Genomic DNA, 16,859 nt, shown 5'->3' with positions numbered 1-16,859 from the left:
CAGACGGTTGAGGAGGATTTGATGGTTGACTGTATCGAAGGCAGCGCTGAGATCAAGGAGGAGGAGGATGGTGAGGGATCCGGAGTCAGAGGAGAGAAGGAGGTCATTTGTTACTTTGATGAGAGCTGTTTCAGTGCTGTGTTGGTTTCTGAAGCCGGATTGGAAAGTTTCATACAGGTCATGCGTGAAGAGGTGTTGATTTAATTGTGCTGTGACAGCTCTTTCCAGTGCTTTTGAGAGGAATGTGAGGTTGGAGATGGGTCGGAAGTTGTTGGGGTCGTCGGGGTCGAGGCCAGGTTTTTTAAGGAGAGGGGTGATGGCAGCAAGCTTAAGTGATGTGGGGACTGTTCCAGAGGTGAGGGAGGCGTTAATGGTATCGGTGATGAGTGGGGCAAGGGGGGTGAGGCAGGCTATGACAAGATTTGAAGGCATGGGATCCAGGGGGGAGGTGGATGGCTTCATGGTGGTGAGTATTTTGGTGAGATCTGCTGTAGTTATTGGAGAGAAGTGAGTGAGTCGGTGGATAGAAGGGGAGGTGAGTAGGGGCTCTGGGACTGGGGTGGTGGCAGAGGAGGATGCAAGTTGATTATGGATGGTGTCGATCTTTGAGGTGAAAAATGGCATGAGGAGGTCACATTTTTCCGGGGTGAAAGTGGATGAGATGTTGTCATGCGGTTTGAGTAGTTTGTTTATGGTGGAGAACAGAGAGCGTGGATTGGAGGATCCCGAGTGGATGATGCCAGAGTAGTAACGGGAACGGGCTTCATTGAGTGCTGTCTTGTAATGTTGCATATGGTCCTTATAGGCTTGGGCATGAACAGTGAGGCCGGTTTTCTTATGTAGTCGTTCAAGTTTACGGAGTTGTTTTTTTAGCTTGCGGAGTTCCGGGTTAAACCAGGGGGCAGAGTGAGTAAATGTGACTGTTTTAGATTTCAAAGGAGCCAGTGTATTGAGGGAGGTAGAAAGGGTGTTATTGTAAATGTTGACCAGGTCCATAGGGGTTGGATTTACTGGAAGGGTGAGATTAGAGAGAGTGTTGGTTATGCAGGTGGAGAGTTTTACTGGGCAGACAGATTTTAGGTTGCGGAAAGTGATTTTGCGGCTGGGCTTAGGTAGGGGCGTGGGGATGTTGATATCAAATGTGATGGCCAGGTGATCAGATATGGAGAGATCAAAACTGGAGATGTTGTGGATCTGTAAGCCAGTGGAGCAGACCAGGTCAAGGATGTGGCCGTGGTTATGGGTGGGAAAGGTGATGTGTTGTGTGAAGTTTGTGCAGTTGAGTAGGTCCAAGAAGTCAGATGCATCTTTACAGTCCGGGGAGTCAATATGAAGGTTAAAGTCGCCAAGAAGTATAACGGTGGTTGAAATTGAAAATAGCGAGGTGATGAATTCTGAGAGATCTGATAGAAAAGATGGGTTGGGTTTGGGGGGGCGGTATATGATCGCTGTAATGAGTGGTTTGGGTCCGGGTAGTTTAAAAGTCAGGTGTTCAAAAGAAGGGGCAGAAGGGATGGAGAGTATGCGAGGTTGGAGGTCTTTGTGGAAAATTGCAGCAATCCCTCCTCCTCTGCCCTCAGTGCGCGGTTTGTCCAGGTAAGAGTATCCAGAGGGGGTGGTTTGGTTGAGAGAGACACACACACACACACACACACACACACCGTTTATTCATCCACACATCCACTTTGGTCAATGAATTTCCAGTTCTATATTCCTCCTCTTGAACAGAAATACTTTTTGGATTTCACCGTGATTGTTGATGCTGATATTGAAGTGTGTTTTATTTTCAACGGACTCAAAGCCGCCGTGCTTTGCGGCTCGGCGGGAGATACTTTGCGTTTTTTGACTGAGATTTCACCCACGCTTCTCGCTCCAACTCGCAATTGAAAGATGCTTCCTGACTGAGACGGCGACACATGACATCAGAACAACACTGGCTGTTGAGATATGTGATCTCATTAGTTTTATTTGAGTATACATTTTAGTTTACATATTAATATATGTTGTATTTGCTCACAGGAAATGTACGACACTTTATGACAAGGTTTGAGACTTGGTTTAGTTTTTTTGGCGACTTCAGCTAATTTGACGTCAGTTTTTACGTCAATTTTTTACATTTAGTTTTCCCTCACTCTGTATTGTATACTGTATGTCTCATGGCCGACCCCTGTTGATCTCCGGAGCCGTGAAGAAGAAAATAAAAGACAATTCCAACAAGGCAAACTTGTGTATTCCTCCTGAAATATCGAAAGCGAAGAAGCCGCAAACGTAAACGCAGCAGGTTATGGGCCCAGACTACGAACAAAAGGAGGAAGATGACAACGTTTGGTTTTAGACGGAGACGAAAACAACTACGAGCTTTGGGACGTAAAGTTTCTGGAACACATGCGGCTCGACTGTTTGAGAGACACGATACTTTCAACTGTTGAGCCCGACCCAGATAAAAATGCAGAACGCTACGCTGAGCTTATCCGGCTCCTCGACGATAAAAGTCTATCATCGGTAATGAGGGAAGCCGCAGATGACGGTCGAAAAGCTTCGAAAATATGACGGGATCACGACGCCAGCCAGGGTAAGCCCCGAATTATTTCCCTGCGCAACGAACTTTGCTCACTCAAGAAGGAGCCCGACGAAACAGTAACAGATTCCGTGATCAGAGCAGAAAAGGCGGTAACCGCTCTGAGGAACACAAAACAGGTGATGAGCCGATGATCGCTGTGGTTATGAGAGGACTTCCAGAACCATACAAGGCCTTCGTCATTCACGTAACACAGAGCGGTGAAGAAATGACGTTTATCCAGTTCAAGAGTAAACTAAGAAGTTACGAAGAGACTGAAAAGGTTCACAGCAAACCCAAATCAGACAATGTAATGAAAGTGGACATGTCAACGGTGACCTGCTGTGGATGTGGAAACCGTGGCCATGTGGCCGAAGCTTGTCTCCAAAAATCAGTGCCAAAATGGTGCAGCAATCACAGAAGCACAACCCACACCGATGACACTTGCAGAAGAAAATCCAAGCCCAAAGAAGACTCGGTCAAACAAAACACAGACATCCAATACAAAGGTGAGGAAGACGAGCACATTTTTGTATTCAAGGTCGGTCAAAAAGTCCCTCGGAGAAAATGGACCGATGGTAGACCGTGGCGCTACATCACACATCGTAACACAAAAAGACACATTCACGAGATTCGACGAGTTTTTCAACCCAAACAAACATTACATGGAGCCAGAAGACGGGACCAGAAGGAACAACGTGGCGTGAAAAAGAGGTGACGCAGAAGTGTTACTCCAGGACATTGAAGGAAAGCCTGTCCTGGTAACCTGAAGGGGAGCCTTGTTCATCCCATCATATCCTCAGGACTTCATATCAGTGACTGCAGCCACAGCCGATGGAGCCAGCGTGATATTCAAAGAAGGAGAGAACAGACTCGTAACCAAAGAAGGGACAGTTTTCAGCATCGAGGAACGTGACAGATTCTACGACATAAGAGATGATCAAAAACTGCACGATGATACAGTAAATGACATGATGTCCAGGGATAAAGTAAGCTTAACTTGTGATGTCAAAACATGGCATGAGATTATGGGACACCGCAATGTAAAAGATGTATTAAAATGACCAAACTTAGCAGAGGGTATGAAGCTCACAGGTCAGACCAAGGTGGACTGGAACGTGTGCACGGAGGGAAAATTCACAAATAGCAGAAACAGGCAAGCTGATGCACCCCTAAAAATGGTCCACACAGACTTATCAGGCCCGATTGAACCGGCCGGTCAAGACGGGCATAAGTACGTCATGTCAGTCGCGGACGATTATTCGGGGGCAGTATTTGTATATTTTCTCAAATACAAGAGTGAAGCGTCATTAGCAACAGAGAAGTCCCTTGCTGACAGCGCAGTGTATGGTAGTGTCAAATGTATCAGATTAGACAACGGGACCGAATACACAGGAAATGCTTTTCAGTCTCTTCTAAGGGAAAAGGCCGTAAGACGTGAAACATCATCCCCTGATGATTATGAGACAGAAATCCAGGGATATGAAGGCACAGAATCTACAGGTGAAACCAGAACTGATGTGTCATAAAGTGAAAATAAAACAGACAACCAGAAGCACAATGAGGATGAGAGCGCTAACGCAGATGTGTCACATGACGACCAAACAGCAGACAATGTTCAAAGTGAAAAAGAGACGAGGTCAGACATAAAACCCAGACATAGTCAAAGCGGTCGCTATCCTAGACGAGAAAAGGTCGCTCCGAAGTATTGAGAGGATTATCAGACAGACCATATTGGTAGAAAAAGCATATGACAGGGTGCCGAGAGAGGAGCTCTGGTATTGTATGAGGAAGTCTGGAGTGGCAGAGAAGTATGTTAGACTGGTGCAGGACATGTATGCGCGCTGTGAGACACTGGTACGGTGTGCTGTAGGGGTAACAGAGAAGTTCAAGGTGGAGGTGGGACTCCATCAGGGATCAGCTCTGAGCCCCTTCTTGTTCGCAGTGGTGATGGACAGGCTGACAGATGAGGTGAGACAGGAATTTCCATGGACCATGATGTTTGCGGATGACATTGTGATCTGTAGTGAGAGCAGACAACAGGTAGAGGAAAATCTAGAGAGGTGGAGGTATGCTCTGGAAAGGAGAGGAATGAAAGTTAGTCGCAGCAAGACAGAATATATGTGTGTGAACGAGAGGAACTCGGGTGGAACGGTGAGGCTACAGGGAGTGGAGATCAAGAAGCTGGAGGATTTCAGGTACTTAGGGTCAACAGTCCAGAGCAACGGAGAGTGTGGGAAAGAGGTGAAGAGACGGGTCCAAGCAGGTTGGAATGGGTGGAGAAAAGTGTCAGGGGTTTTATGTGATAGAAGACTTTCAGCCAGAATAAAAGGAAAGGTGTACAAGACAGTGGTGAGACCAGCGATGATGTTTGGACTAGAATGAGTCAATCAGAGGAAAAGCACATGTTAGATGTTTTGGAGAGAAGGTCAGAGAAGCCAGACTGAGATGGTTGGGTCATGTACAGAGGAGGGATAGAGAATATTACATTACATTACATTACATTGCATTTGGCAGACGCTTTTATCCAAAGCGACTTACAATAGAGGACATAGGGACTGCAAATACACTTGCAAATACACGATGCACAGGAAATGTACAGAACAGTAAGCTTGGATTAGTGAGGGTTTTTTTTTTTTTGACAGAGACACACAAACGCACACACACACACACACACACACACTGCATAGCCAATAGAATATATTGGTAGACGGATGATGGAATTGGAGCTGCCAGGCAAGAGGTCTGGAGGAAGACCAATGAGAAGGTTTATGGACGTAGTGAGAGAAGATATGAAGGTAGTTGGTGTGAGAGAGGAGGATACAAAGAATAGGGTTAGATGGAGAAAGTTGACTTGCTGTGGTGACACCTGACGGGAAAAGCCGAAAGAAGAAGAAGATCAGACAGGCTATATCGGCAATGATAAAAATCATGCAACTGTTGATTATTGTCACAGGACTGTGTGTGGAGTCCCACAGACTTACAGTGAAGCAAAGAAGTCACCGCTGGCACCCGGGTGGAAATGTGCCTTGAGGGAAGAGATTGACTCGCTATGACAGAAAGACACATTTGAACTGACAACTTTACCTGAAGGGAGAAAAGTAGTTGAAGGAAAATGGGTATTTGCCCTTGAAGAAAATGCTGAAGGTGGACAAATATTTAAGGCGAGATATGTAGCTAAGGGTTACAATCCAACAGAAGACATAGACTAACGTGAAACCTTTGCACCGACAGCTAACGTCACATCGGTACGTGCACTGATGCAGACAGACGTGCAAAATAACCTCGTTGTCCATCGGACGGATGTTAAGACGGCATATTTACATACTCTGATACATGAGGAAATTTTCTTGGAACAACCAGAAGGGTTGGAAAAGACGTCAGAGACAGGAGAGAAACTGGTGTATAGATTAAAGAAATCTCTTTATGGCCTGAAACAGTCAGGACGAAAGTGGTATGAACTCCTAAATGACCATTTAGAGCAAGACAACTTTGTGAGAAATCTCTCTGACCACTGTGTGGACAGAAAACAGATGGAAAATGGTGACGCAATCATCGTAATCATTTGGGCAGACGATTTAATCATTGCAGCAAGCGGCAATGATGTGCTCGGCACATTTAAAAAGAACCTGAAATCCAAGTTCAACATGAAAGATCTGGGGATAATATCATATTTTTCAGGCATACAGTTTGAACAAAAGGGGGATGAAATCAAAACGAACCAGACAAAGTACATCCTAAAAATGCGAGAGAGATTTGGAATGTCAGAATGTAAAGACAGATCTACTCCAGGTGAGCAAAAGCTGGAGGGCATCCCTGTCACGGAGGAAAATGAGCAAAGTGAACCTGTCCACCCCAAAGAATATCCTCTGCCCGGACCTGCAGATTTGGGCTGTACAACATTCAGAAAATCAGACCCTACCTGACCCAACAGTCGGCGCAGCTACTGGTTCAGGCCATGTTTATCTCCCGCCTGGACTACTGCAATTCCCTCCTAGCTGGACGACCTGCTTGTGCAATAAAACCACTGCAGACGGTACAGAATGCTGCAGCGCGGTTGGTATTCACTCAACCCAAAAGGGCTCATGTTACACCTCTGTTCGTCCAGTTGCACCGGCTACCAGTAGCTGCCAGGATCAAGCACAAGGTCCTGACCCTGGCCTTCAAAACCACCTCAGGAACAGGTCCAGCATATCTGACCCAAATGATAAGACCTTATGTTCCCGGCAGAGAGCTGCGTTCCTCTAATACAAACCTACTAGCAGTACCTTTTGCTCGCTCTAAGCGATCTCAGGCAAAACTGTTCTCAGTTCTACTACCTCAGTGGTGGAACAAACTTCTGGAAGCAAAAAGACTAGCATCATCTCTCTCAACCTTCAAGAAACAGGTAAAAACTGTTCTCTTTCAGGACTTTTTACTGCACTGATGCGCCAGATCAGGTTGGCAGCAAGTTAGGCTATGCAGTGTGTGTGTGTGTGTGTAGGTTTGTGTGTCTCTGTCCAAAAAAAAAAAAAAAACCCTCACTAACCCAAGCTTACTGTTCTGTATATTTCCTGTGCATTGTGTATTTGCAAGTGTATTTGCAGTCCCTATGTCCTCTATTGTAAGTCGCTTTGGATAAAAGCGTCTGCCAAATGCAATGTAATGTAATGTAATGTAATGTAATGTAATGTAATGTAATGTAATATCGTGAGATTGTAGGCAGTCTGGTTTGTGCCATGACTTGCACCTGATATCAGTTGGATAGTAAGCAAACTATCACAGACTCTGGTCATGGCAAAAGGAGAAAACTTAGTCGCTGCAAAACATGTTCTGAGGTATTTGAAGGGGACAGCTGATTATGAGCTGAGTTTCAAGACAAATGAGGAGGATTTGAACCTGACAGCTTTCAGCGATTCAGACTGGGCATCATCTGGAGAAGAGAGACGTAGCACTGCAGGTTACTGTTTCAGTTTAACAAAACAAGGCCCAGCCATTGCACGGAAGTCAAAGAAACAGGCCGAATACATCGGTCGAGCCGCAGCCGCGCAAGAAAACACGTACCTGTCTCAACTGTCAAACTGCACGGACAACAAAATGTACAGTCGCACAACAATCTACGGAGACGATCGGGGGGCCGTCGCACTGAGTGAGAATCCTGTGAACGGACAGAGGTCAAAACACATTGATGTAAAATATCATTTCATTCGTGAAGCGCTCAGTGAGGGTAAAGTAAATCTTGTCTGTTGTCCATCAGAGGACATGTTGGCAGACATCTTAACAAAACCCATGACGAAGGTTGAGATCGCAAAATTTAAGAAGTGGTTCTTTGGAAATTAAAAAGTCCTGAAATTTTTGGATGTTCAGATCAAGAGGGGCTGTTGAGATAGGTGATCTCATTAGTTTTATTTGAGTTTACATATTAAGACATGTTGTATTTGCTCTCAGGAAATGTATGACACTTGATAACAAGGTTTGACACTTGTTTTAGTTTTTGGCGGCTGTTCAGCTAATTTGACGTCAGTTTTTACGTCATTTTTTTTTCATTTAGTTTTCCCTCACTCTGTATTGTATATGTCCCATGGCTAACAGACGTTGATTCCCGGAGCCGTGGAGAAGAAAAAAAAAAGACGATTCAAACAAGGCAAACTCCTGTATTCCTCCCGAAACATGGACAACGTCCGTTTCATAAGCAGTAGCTGTTGTTGGCCACAGTCACACCACACAAGTCTGCAATACAACGAACTGTTCCCGCTCATTTCCAGGTAAAAAAAAACAAAAAACAACATCACACAGAAAACAAGCATCAACATAAACCCCGACATTTATAACTCACTACAGTAAAGACCGGGTTCCTGCAAGCACGTTTTTGCACCGTCAGTCCTTCAATGCACCTTCACACATTCCAGCTGACATTTCAGCCAACGGTTCATCTCACGCCGGTGCAGAACTGGACGCTTCAGACGCTCCTTTGTGCCCACGGCCATCAAAAAACACACAACTCTGACCGTCCGGAGGAGCGTCTGTGCTGCCGCGACCTCACGACCTCTCCCACTCACAGGTCGTGCCCTCACTCTGCTGTCTGTTTTATCCTTGTTGGTCTCAGCCCACTCGCATCCTGCCTGTTTCTCTTTATTTATCTTAATCTTGTCATTGCTATCGTCACTCTCTTTATGTTGTCATTTACTTTTGGTTGTCTATTTTTCACCCTTATTGTCTATTTTATATCATTCCATCCTGTTGTCCATTCTTATCTCTGCTGTCTGTTTATTTGTGGATGTCTTTGCTGTTTTCTAATTGTCTTCTAATATTCTCTCTACTTAATTTAGGTTCATATTTAGTGACGCTATAACTATTTCGCTGCTGTGACAAAGAATTTCGCCGATGGGAATCAATAAAGTCGATCTTATGCTTTTTTCATCCTTGCTTGATTTGAATGAATGCACCGACCGCATCTTCACTTCTTTGGTTTCACGTTCACTCCAGCTGATGAACCTGCTGAGACCGACAACCTGACACAAATTCATTTGGAACTGGTTGAGATATTTGACACTGATCATGATATCATCTGTCAGAGGCTGATGCACAAACACACACCCTGGAAATTCAATCATAAGGAAGACACATGTTTTCTTTCAAATAGCAATGAGATCCGCATGAAAGTGTTTGTGCAAACACTTTAAGTGCAGCGATACCATCTTTGTTTTCCAGCCAGACAGTGTGGTTGTGGACAAATGTGATCAAATCCATTTTCTTCCTCAATGTTTGGGCTTCGCAGTTCCAGTGAGAAACGGCTGCAGTTCCGCTGGCGTCCACTAGGGGGCGCACTGCTCCAGCCTTTGGCCCCGTCTCTGGAAACTCGCTCGGTTTTCATGTTTGACGGTGATATTTGGATATTTTCATAAAGACCAGAAGAACACGAAGAGTTTCACTGCAGCGCCATAAACTTCTTGTAATCTTTTAAGAACTGTAATCTCCCAGAAAATCAATCCGTTTCCTGACAGAACATAAGTGAAACTTTGATCGGTTAGTTCGGTTACAGAGGCTGGAACCGCCAGTGGTTTCTGTTCCAGCCTCTGCATTTTAAGATTTCCTGGTAATCAGGCAAATTCACAAATTGTGACACAAATTCAGTGAAGAATAAAGACTCATTTTCTTTCAAATATTAATGAGACTCGCAGAAAATATTTGTGGAAACAGTTTAATAACCTTAAAGAACAAATATACTTTTAAACTTTGATCGGAAGCTATAATATGACTGCGGAACAAAAAGAAGTCGGGAAACTGGAAATGGATCGTATTTGTCTTGAAATCGCCTCATAAAGTGGATAAAAACAACTGCGTCGTTTTTCTACTTTCGCTTTGAACCGAAGCATTTGAGTTTGCCTGGTGACTCGTGGCGTCGCCGCCAAATCTGAATTCTCATTGGCTCAGACGGTGGTTTATTCCATCCTCCTCCCATCCGATCCTTCATTCTGGACTTGATCTTCCACCTTGAAGGTCCAACAACGAACGTCTGAAGGGTCTGCAGACCCGAAGATGCGACCGGCGACAATGAACGTCTTTCTACTTGTTGCGGTTGTCATGGGAACGTCCAGCGTGACGGCTGGTAAGTCATTTTACCAGAAGAGCTTTTTCTAAGGTTTGACTCGACGAGTCTGACGCAGCGACTCATGTTATTTCGGTCCAAAGATCATCTTCAGTGTTTCTTCTAAACACTGCACTTTTATAATCTGATGGAAACTGTAGTTATTAGTTCTGAGTGAGAGTTCAGAGGAGATGAGACCAAATATTCACATTGTTTTGGCTTCAAGATCACTCCAAAGCTAAAGAGAAAGCAGAAGAGATCCAGGAAATGCACGATGAAGAATGTACATCGGGGAAAATGGCGAAATAAAATCAGTTTTATCCAATAAATCGTGGAGTTTCGTTCGTTCAAATTTGAATAAAGACTTTTTTAAAGTTGAACCCGAGACAGTATTGAAAAGCTAATATTCCCTCCACCTGGAAATAATCCTTCACTTTGAGATTGACTTGCAGTATTTCTGTCTGAATGTTGGACTGCTTTTCTGATGAATTCAAAGTTTTGTCAAGAAAAGTTCCATCATTCACTGACTGCTCAGTAGAAATGACCAGGACGTGTCTGTGATGCACTTTTTGGCATCTTTGAGGACCTGCTTAAAGCTGTTTATGGAAGTGTTCATCACAAAATGTAATCACTGGATGAAATATCTCTTACAGTGATTCACTCCCTGAAGTATTTCTACACGGCATCCTCTCAAGTCCCGAACTTCCCAGAGTTTGTGACTGTGGGTTTGGTGGATGAAGTTCCAATTACTCACTTCGACAGCAACACCAAGAGAGAAGAACCCAAACAGGACTGGATGGACAAAGTCTCAGCAGATGATCCAGAGTACTGGGAGAGCCAGACCAAGATCTCCCTGGAGGACCAGCAGCTCTTCAGAAGCCACATTGAAATCTTGAAGCCACGTTTCAACCAGACTGGAGGTTTGTTCACACACACACACACACACACACACACACACACACACACACACACACACACCAGTGACACCGAGTTGATGTCCATCCCATAATAAACGCAGCAGACTGTGCTGAGATCTCACTCTGGTTCACTGCAGCTTCTGTCTCTCTCTCAGGAGTCCACATCTACCAGAGGATGTACGGCTGTGAGTGGAACGATGAGACTGGAGAAGTGAATGGATTTAATCAGTTCTCTTATGATGGAGAAGATTTCATATCATTTGACCTGAAGACACTGACATGGATCGCTCCGAGACCACAGGCTTTCATCACCAAACAGAAGTGGGACAGTGACAAGGCCTTAAATGAAAACCAGAAGCATTACTACACCCAGGTTTGTCCTGAGTGGCTGAAGAAGTATCTAAACTACGGGAGGAGCTCCCTGCTGAGAACAGGTAGAATCACATGACCTGACGTCGTTTCATAAACACAACAGTGTTTCTGTTTCATTTCAAACCTTTGCTTGTTTTCTTGCTGAATTTGAGGAAATGAATTTGTGACTTCCATGAAAATAGTTCCTCTTGTCAATGAACCCGAATCAATCAATCAATCAATCAATGTTCTTTCCTTCTTTGTTCAGTGGATGCAGATTCTTGGGTTCTTTCTGCTTTCTAGCTGATTTCATTCTTCTATATTGCCAGTTTAGATTCCAGTCCTATTTGTCCGCAGCAGAAGAAGGTCTGGCTTCTCTCCATCCCTTCACACCATCTTGTATCTTCCCTCTTTTCCTCCACGTTCTCTTCATCTCCGTCCCGTCCGTGAGTCTTTCTCTCTTCCTTCCTTTGTGAAACTCTCCTGTGTTTCTCTTGACGCTCCAGACCTTCCCGGAGTGTCTCTCCTCCAGAAGACGCCCTCCTCTCCGGTCAGCTGCCACGCCACGGGTTTCTTCCCCAGGGAAGCCGTGCTGTTCTGGAGGAAGGACGGACAGAAGGTCCCTCAGGAGTCTGGAGAGATCCTCCCCAACGCCGACGGAACCTTCCAGATGAGCGCCGACCTGAAGCTCCCGGACGAGACCGAAGATCTGAGGAAGTACCAGTGTGTGTTTCAGCTCTCCGGTGTCAAGGAGGACGTGGTCACCGTCCTGGACAGAAACGCCATCAGGAGCAACGGTAAGACTGGACTGACAGGGGATGAAGGTGGGAAACGGACCTTTGGTTTCCCGTCGGCGTCCAGACATTCAGAGATGAAGCTCCCGTTTCTGTCGTACCTCGTGCTTTTTCTTCCTGCTGAAGAATTCAAGTCAGGATCAGTCAGACTTTAACAACTGCAGTCTGTGAAAGACGGATCTATCTTGTGTGTGTGTGTGTGTGTGTGTGTATATGTGTGTGTGTGTGTGTGTGTGTGTGTGTGTGTGTGTGTGTGTGCAGATGGTGACTATTTGTGTTGTGTTTTGCTCGACAGCAAAGAACGGCAACATCGTCACCGCTGTCATTGTGACACTGATTGTTGTCGCTCTGCTCGTCCTGGTTGCCGTCGGATACGTCTTCTACAAGAAGAAGTCTGGTGAGAGACCTCCACACACAGATGTTTGACTTTGACTCGCCGCTTCTTCACTGCAAACATCTCTGTCCCAGTGTGAGGCTCTGAGACACATTGTCTGCAAACTATTCTGGCAAAGCTGAATTATTTCTCTTCTCTTTGTATTTCAGCCAAAGCTCCTCCGTCTCGTAAGTAAAAGCCGTTTTCGATTCTCTGAATCAGCAGGATGGAGTTGCTCCTCAGTCTTCGTCCCTGGTGGAGCATGTTCACCTGAACCTCTGTGAAACCGCCAAAGAAGTGTTTCCTGCTGACACTTAGTTGTAGTTTGGATCAGGACCGGTGATAATTGTGTGTTTCTGACCTTCCAGCTTCCAGCAGCGCAGATGTTTTGGAGAAACTCAATGGCGACTCCTCCTCCTCGTCCTGAGGGACAAACCCAGCGCTGCACACAGTGAGTTCCTCCTGAAAGCCGCCTTCCAGGGTTCCTTGGAGACGTGGGTTTTCTTTTGTCTGCTAGTTGATGTCTTTTTGTTCTTTGTGTCTCCTCAGGCTTCCAGATGAATTGTGAAAGTGGCCGAAGAAAGGAGACGTCGTCTTCAGTCCTGCTGGAAATTTGGAATCGGGAGTTGAACATCTAGCTTTTAGTTTAACATTGGATTGCTGAAGACGACCGGCTGTAAAAGTGTATTTAAAAAGGATTTTACTCCATAAAAACAGGATTTGAACTGACAGACCTTCCATCCATGACCTGCTCAGCTTCACTGGAAGATGTTTCTCAGCAACACGTTCACAATTCATCCTGAGATCTGGCTCTGAGTGCAACACCACTGCTCTGTGTCTACTCTGATAATACCTGGTGGCGGCTTTCACACACACACACACACACACACACACCGTTTATTCATCCACACATCCAATTTGGTTAATGGATTTCCAGTTCTATATTCCTCTGCTTGAACAGAAATACTTTTGGGATTTCACCGTGATTGTTGATGCTGATATTAAAGTGTGTTTTATTTGGTAGAAAATCTGTTTAGAAACCGGTTTCTTTCTTGGGGTTTGTTGTGAACAAAAAAAAAAATCAATGTTCAGAATCAAAATGTTGCTGCACTGATGTGTCATTGCTTCATGTAATGATTTTTGCAGTTCAATAAATTTCCTAAAACTCCCTCAAAATCTCAAATGTGTTTTATTTTGTAATACAACACACACACACACACACACACACTTATAACGTGTGCTGAATAGCCATGAGAACTCACTTTTTATTTCCATAATTTTGTGTTTTGACAATAATATCCATTTTACTAAACACCATTTCAGAGATAAATGTTTTTTCATGAATGATGTCGACCATATACTGTATATCAGTTTGTATTTGCCGACCAAACCATCTGGAAATAACAGATCCCACTTCTTCTATTCATTGGTCTATATATAATCTTATTCTTTATTTCATTTGGTTTATTTAGTTTTCTGACTTAATGTCCTAATTTTTAGTCGACTCTTGTATGTAATTGAGTACGCTGATTTGTTTCTGCTACTGGATACCACCATTTCTTCCCTATCAAACAGGCATCCATCCATCCATTCATCCATCCATCCATCCATCCATTCATCCCTCCATCCCTCCCTTCATCTCTCTATCCATCTATTCCTCCTTCCATCCCTCCATCATCCATCCACCCATCCCTCCGTCTATCCCTCCCTTCATCCATTCCTTTATTCCTCCATCCATTCATCCATCCATTATCCCTCTGTTCATCCCTCCATCCATCTCTCGATCCATCCATCCATCCATCCATCCCTCTGTCTATCTCTCACTTCATTCCTCCATTCATCATCCCTCCCTCAATCTCTCTTTCCATCCATCCCTCAATTTCTCCCTCCATCCATCCATCCCTCCATCCATCCCTCCCTCCATCCATCCATCCCTCCCTCCATCCATCCCTCCATCCATCCAGTATGTGACCAGCTGCATTAACAGAATCCCTCCATCGTTGCAGCATCCCATAATGAGATGCAGCTCCTGTGTGTGGAACCCTGTCCTGCAGCTCCCTGCACTGCTCCAGCTGATGCTGCTCATTGTCTTTTTCCGCTGGCGTGTCAAACCTCCAGAGACCTCCGAACACGACCACGTACTTCTTTCAGGAACATCACAAACCGAGGCCAAGCATCAGTGACATTTAGCGACGCCTCAGTTTCTGGGACGATGACGATCCATCAACCCAAAGACGCTCAGGACGTTTTCCTTCTTCATCCTGTTCAGTGTTTGGGAGAAATTTTTGCCCCTGTTCAGGGCAGAAACTCCCACCTAAAAGAAGAACGGGAGTTTATAACCCTATCGATCACTCCGATGTTTCTCGAATGTCTCTCCAGATCAGCCGTGGAATTTAGTCATCATGTCATGTGACCTCCTTCTGCAGGGAGCTAAAACTCCGTCATGCCCGGAAGGGAGGAGGCGTGTGTGTTCGGAGCCAGGTAGAATGGCAATCTTCATCTCTGGATCTGCAGCGAACCCGGCTGGTTCCTCCGCAGACCTTCTTTGGTTCCCAGCGACTTGCCGGCCTGTTTTGTTTCCGACTCAAGGAAACACGCGGCTCGCCATTTCCACAACGGATCACACCGTTTTCGCCTCCCACCCACGTTTCACCCAGGTGACACCTTCTCAATGCAGGTATTCTCGGGTGCATTCGCCACAAAACTGCAGGAAAGTCTGAAAATGTGCATTTTATTCTTTTATTCAAGTCCAGCCAAATAAATCAACATCAGTATTTAAAAATGCTCCACAGCCGGCTGAGCTCGAGTGGTTCAACCTCAGAACATCCCCTTCCTGTAGCGGTGGATCAGCTCCGAGACGTCCTCCTGACACACCTTTATCCAGCCGTCCTCCTGCATGTGATACACTGCACAGCAAACACACACAGGTCGACGTGAACACACGAACACACGCGGCCTGGTTTTGTTCATCGCCACGCATTTCCAAGGGGAAGAAGCCGCTTGGAATGGGTGCAGAGGGCCTTCTTTCCGCGCACGTGTTGCACATTTGCGGTGGACGCGTGTCGGCGGCGGAGCCCACTCGGCCTCCGCCTCTGACAAAATCTGACAGGTCTATTCCCGCACCTTCGTCGCTAAAAGCCGCCGTGCTTTGCGGGACTTGCATCCCAGCGGTCCACGCTCTTCGCTACAACTAGCGATTGAAAGATGCTTCCTGACTAATTCGGCGACACATGAAATCAGAACAACAACGCCGGCTCACTCACTGTTGACCACTCCTCCAGAGTAAGCGTCCCGGTGCGTAGCGTGAGCGATGCCCCGTCGGCCCAGGTCGTACGCCTCCTCCACACTCATGTCTTCCCTGTAGCCGCTGTCCACCACGCCGTAGACGTAGCTGTTCCCGCAGCCGGTAGAGAACATCCGGCCGGACAGACGCGTTCCAGAATCATCCACATAGTACAGGCCGGGTCCCTGCAAGCACATTTTTTGCACTGTCAGTCCTTGTCAGACTATTTGTGTTGTGTTTTGCTCGACAGCAAAGAACGGCAACATCGTCACCGCTGTCATTGTGACACTGATTGTTGTCGCTCTGCTCGTCCTGGTTGCCGTCGGATACGTCTTCTACAAGAAGAAGTCTGGTGAGAGACCTCCACACAGAGATGTTTGACTTTGTCTCGCTGCTTCTTCACTGCAAACATCTCTGTCCCAGTGTGAGGCTCTGAGACACATTGTCTGCAAACTATTCTGGCAAAGCTGAATTATTTCTCTTCTCTTTGTATTTCAGCCAAAGCTCCTCCGTCTCGTAAGTAAAAGCCGTTTTCGATTCTCTGAATCAGCAGGATGGAGTTGCTCCTCAGTCTTCGTCCCTGGTGGAGCATGTTCACCTGAACCTCTGTGAAACCACCAAAGAAGTGTTTCCTGCTGACACTTAGTTGTAGTTTGGATCAGGACCGCTGATAATTGTGTGTTTCTGACCTTCCAGCTTCCAGCAGCGCAGATGTTTTGGAGAAACTCAATTCCAATCCTCCTCCTCGTCCTGAGGGACAAACCCAGCGCTGCACACAGTGAGTTCCTCCTGAAAGCCGCCTTCCAGGGTTTCTTGGAGACGTGGGTTTTCTTTTGTCTGCTGTTTGATGTCTTTTTGTTCTTTGTGTCTCCTCAGGCTTCCAGATGAATTTCGGAAGAGACCGAAGAAAGTTGAGGTCGTCTTCAGTCCTGCTGGAAATTTGGAATCGGGAGTTGAACATCTAGATTTTTCTTCAACATTGGATTGCTGAAGACGACCGGCTGTAAAAGTGTATTT

General features: G+C 45.7%; 2 protein-coding genes across 3 annotated transcripts; one reads left to right on the top strand and one right to left on the bottom strand.

Moving 5' to 3' along the window:
• The first annotated feature begins 10,005 nt into the window (after positions 1-10,005).
• On the top strand, positions 10,006-13,729 carry LOC147219662 (major histocompatibility complex class I-related protein 1-like). Of its 2 annotated transcripts, XM_086171310.1 has the most exons (8): positions 10,006-10,145; positions 10,778-11,044; positions 11,197-11,475; positions 11,899-12,189; positions 12,482-12,583; positions 12,730-12,747; positions 12,928-13,010; positions 13,109-13,729. In XM_086171310.1, the coding sequence occupies exons 1-7, from the start codon at positions 10,076-10,078 to the stop codon at positions 12,984-12,986; spliced, it is 1,086 nt and encodes a 361-aa protein (XP_086027436.1). In that variant the 5' UTR covers positions 10,006-10,075; the 3' UTR covers positions 12,987-13,010; positions 13,109-13,729. The 2 variants fall into 2 exon arrangements, with proteins under 2 accessions (XP_086027436.1, XP_086027437.1); XM_086171311.1 differs by lacking the exons at positions 11,899-12,189; positions 12,482-12,583; positions 12,730-12,747; positions 12,928-13,010; positions 13,109-13,729 and having other exon boundaries at positions 10,009-10,145; positions 11,197-11,489.
• Positions 13,730-15,230: 1,501 nt separating this feature from the next.
• Positions 15,231-16,163, bottom strand: LOC147219661 (proteasome subunit beta type-8-like). The gene is made up of 2 exons (XM_086171316.1): positions 15,823-16,163; positions 15,231-15,465 (listed from the first exon to the last, which is right to left on the bottom strand). The coding sequence occupies exons 1-2, from the start codon at positions 16,037-16,039 to the stop codon at positions 15,377-15,379; spliced, it is 306 nt and encodes a 101-aa protein (XP_086027442.1). The 5' UTR covers positions 16,040-16,163; the 3' UTR covers positions 15,231-15,376.
• Positions 16,164-16,859: the final 696 nt, after the last annotated feature.

The sequence above is a fragment of the Fistularia commersonii genome, chromosome 24, assembly GCF_037954325.1.
Source record: "Fistularia commersonii isolate RoL2024-O1a breed Wild chromosome 24, RoL_Fcom_v1.0, whole genome shotgun sequence".
NCBI lineage: Eukaryota > Metazoa > Chordata > Actinopteri > Syngnathiformes > Fistulariidae > Fistularia > Fistularia commersonii.
This window is presented reverse-complemented; position numbering and strand designations above follow the sequence as displayed.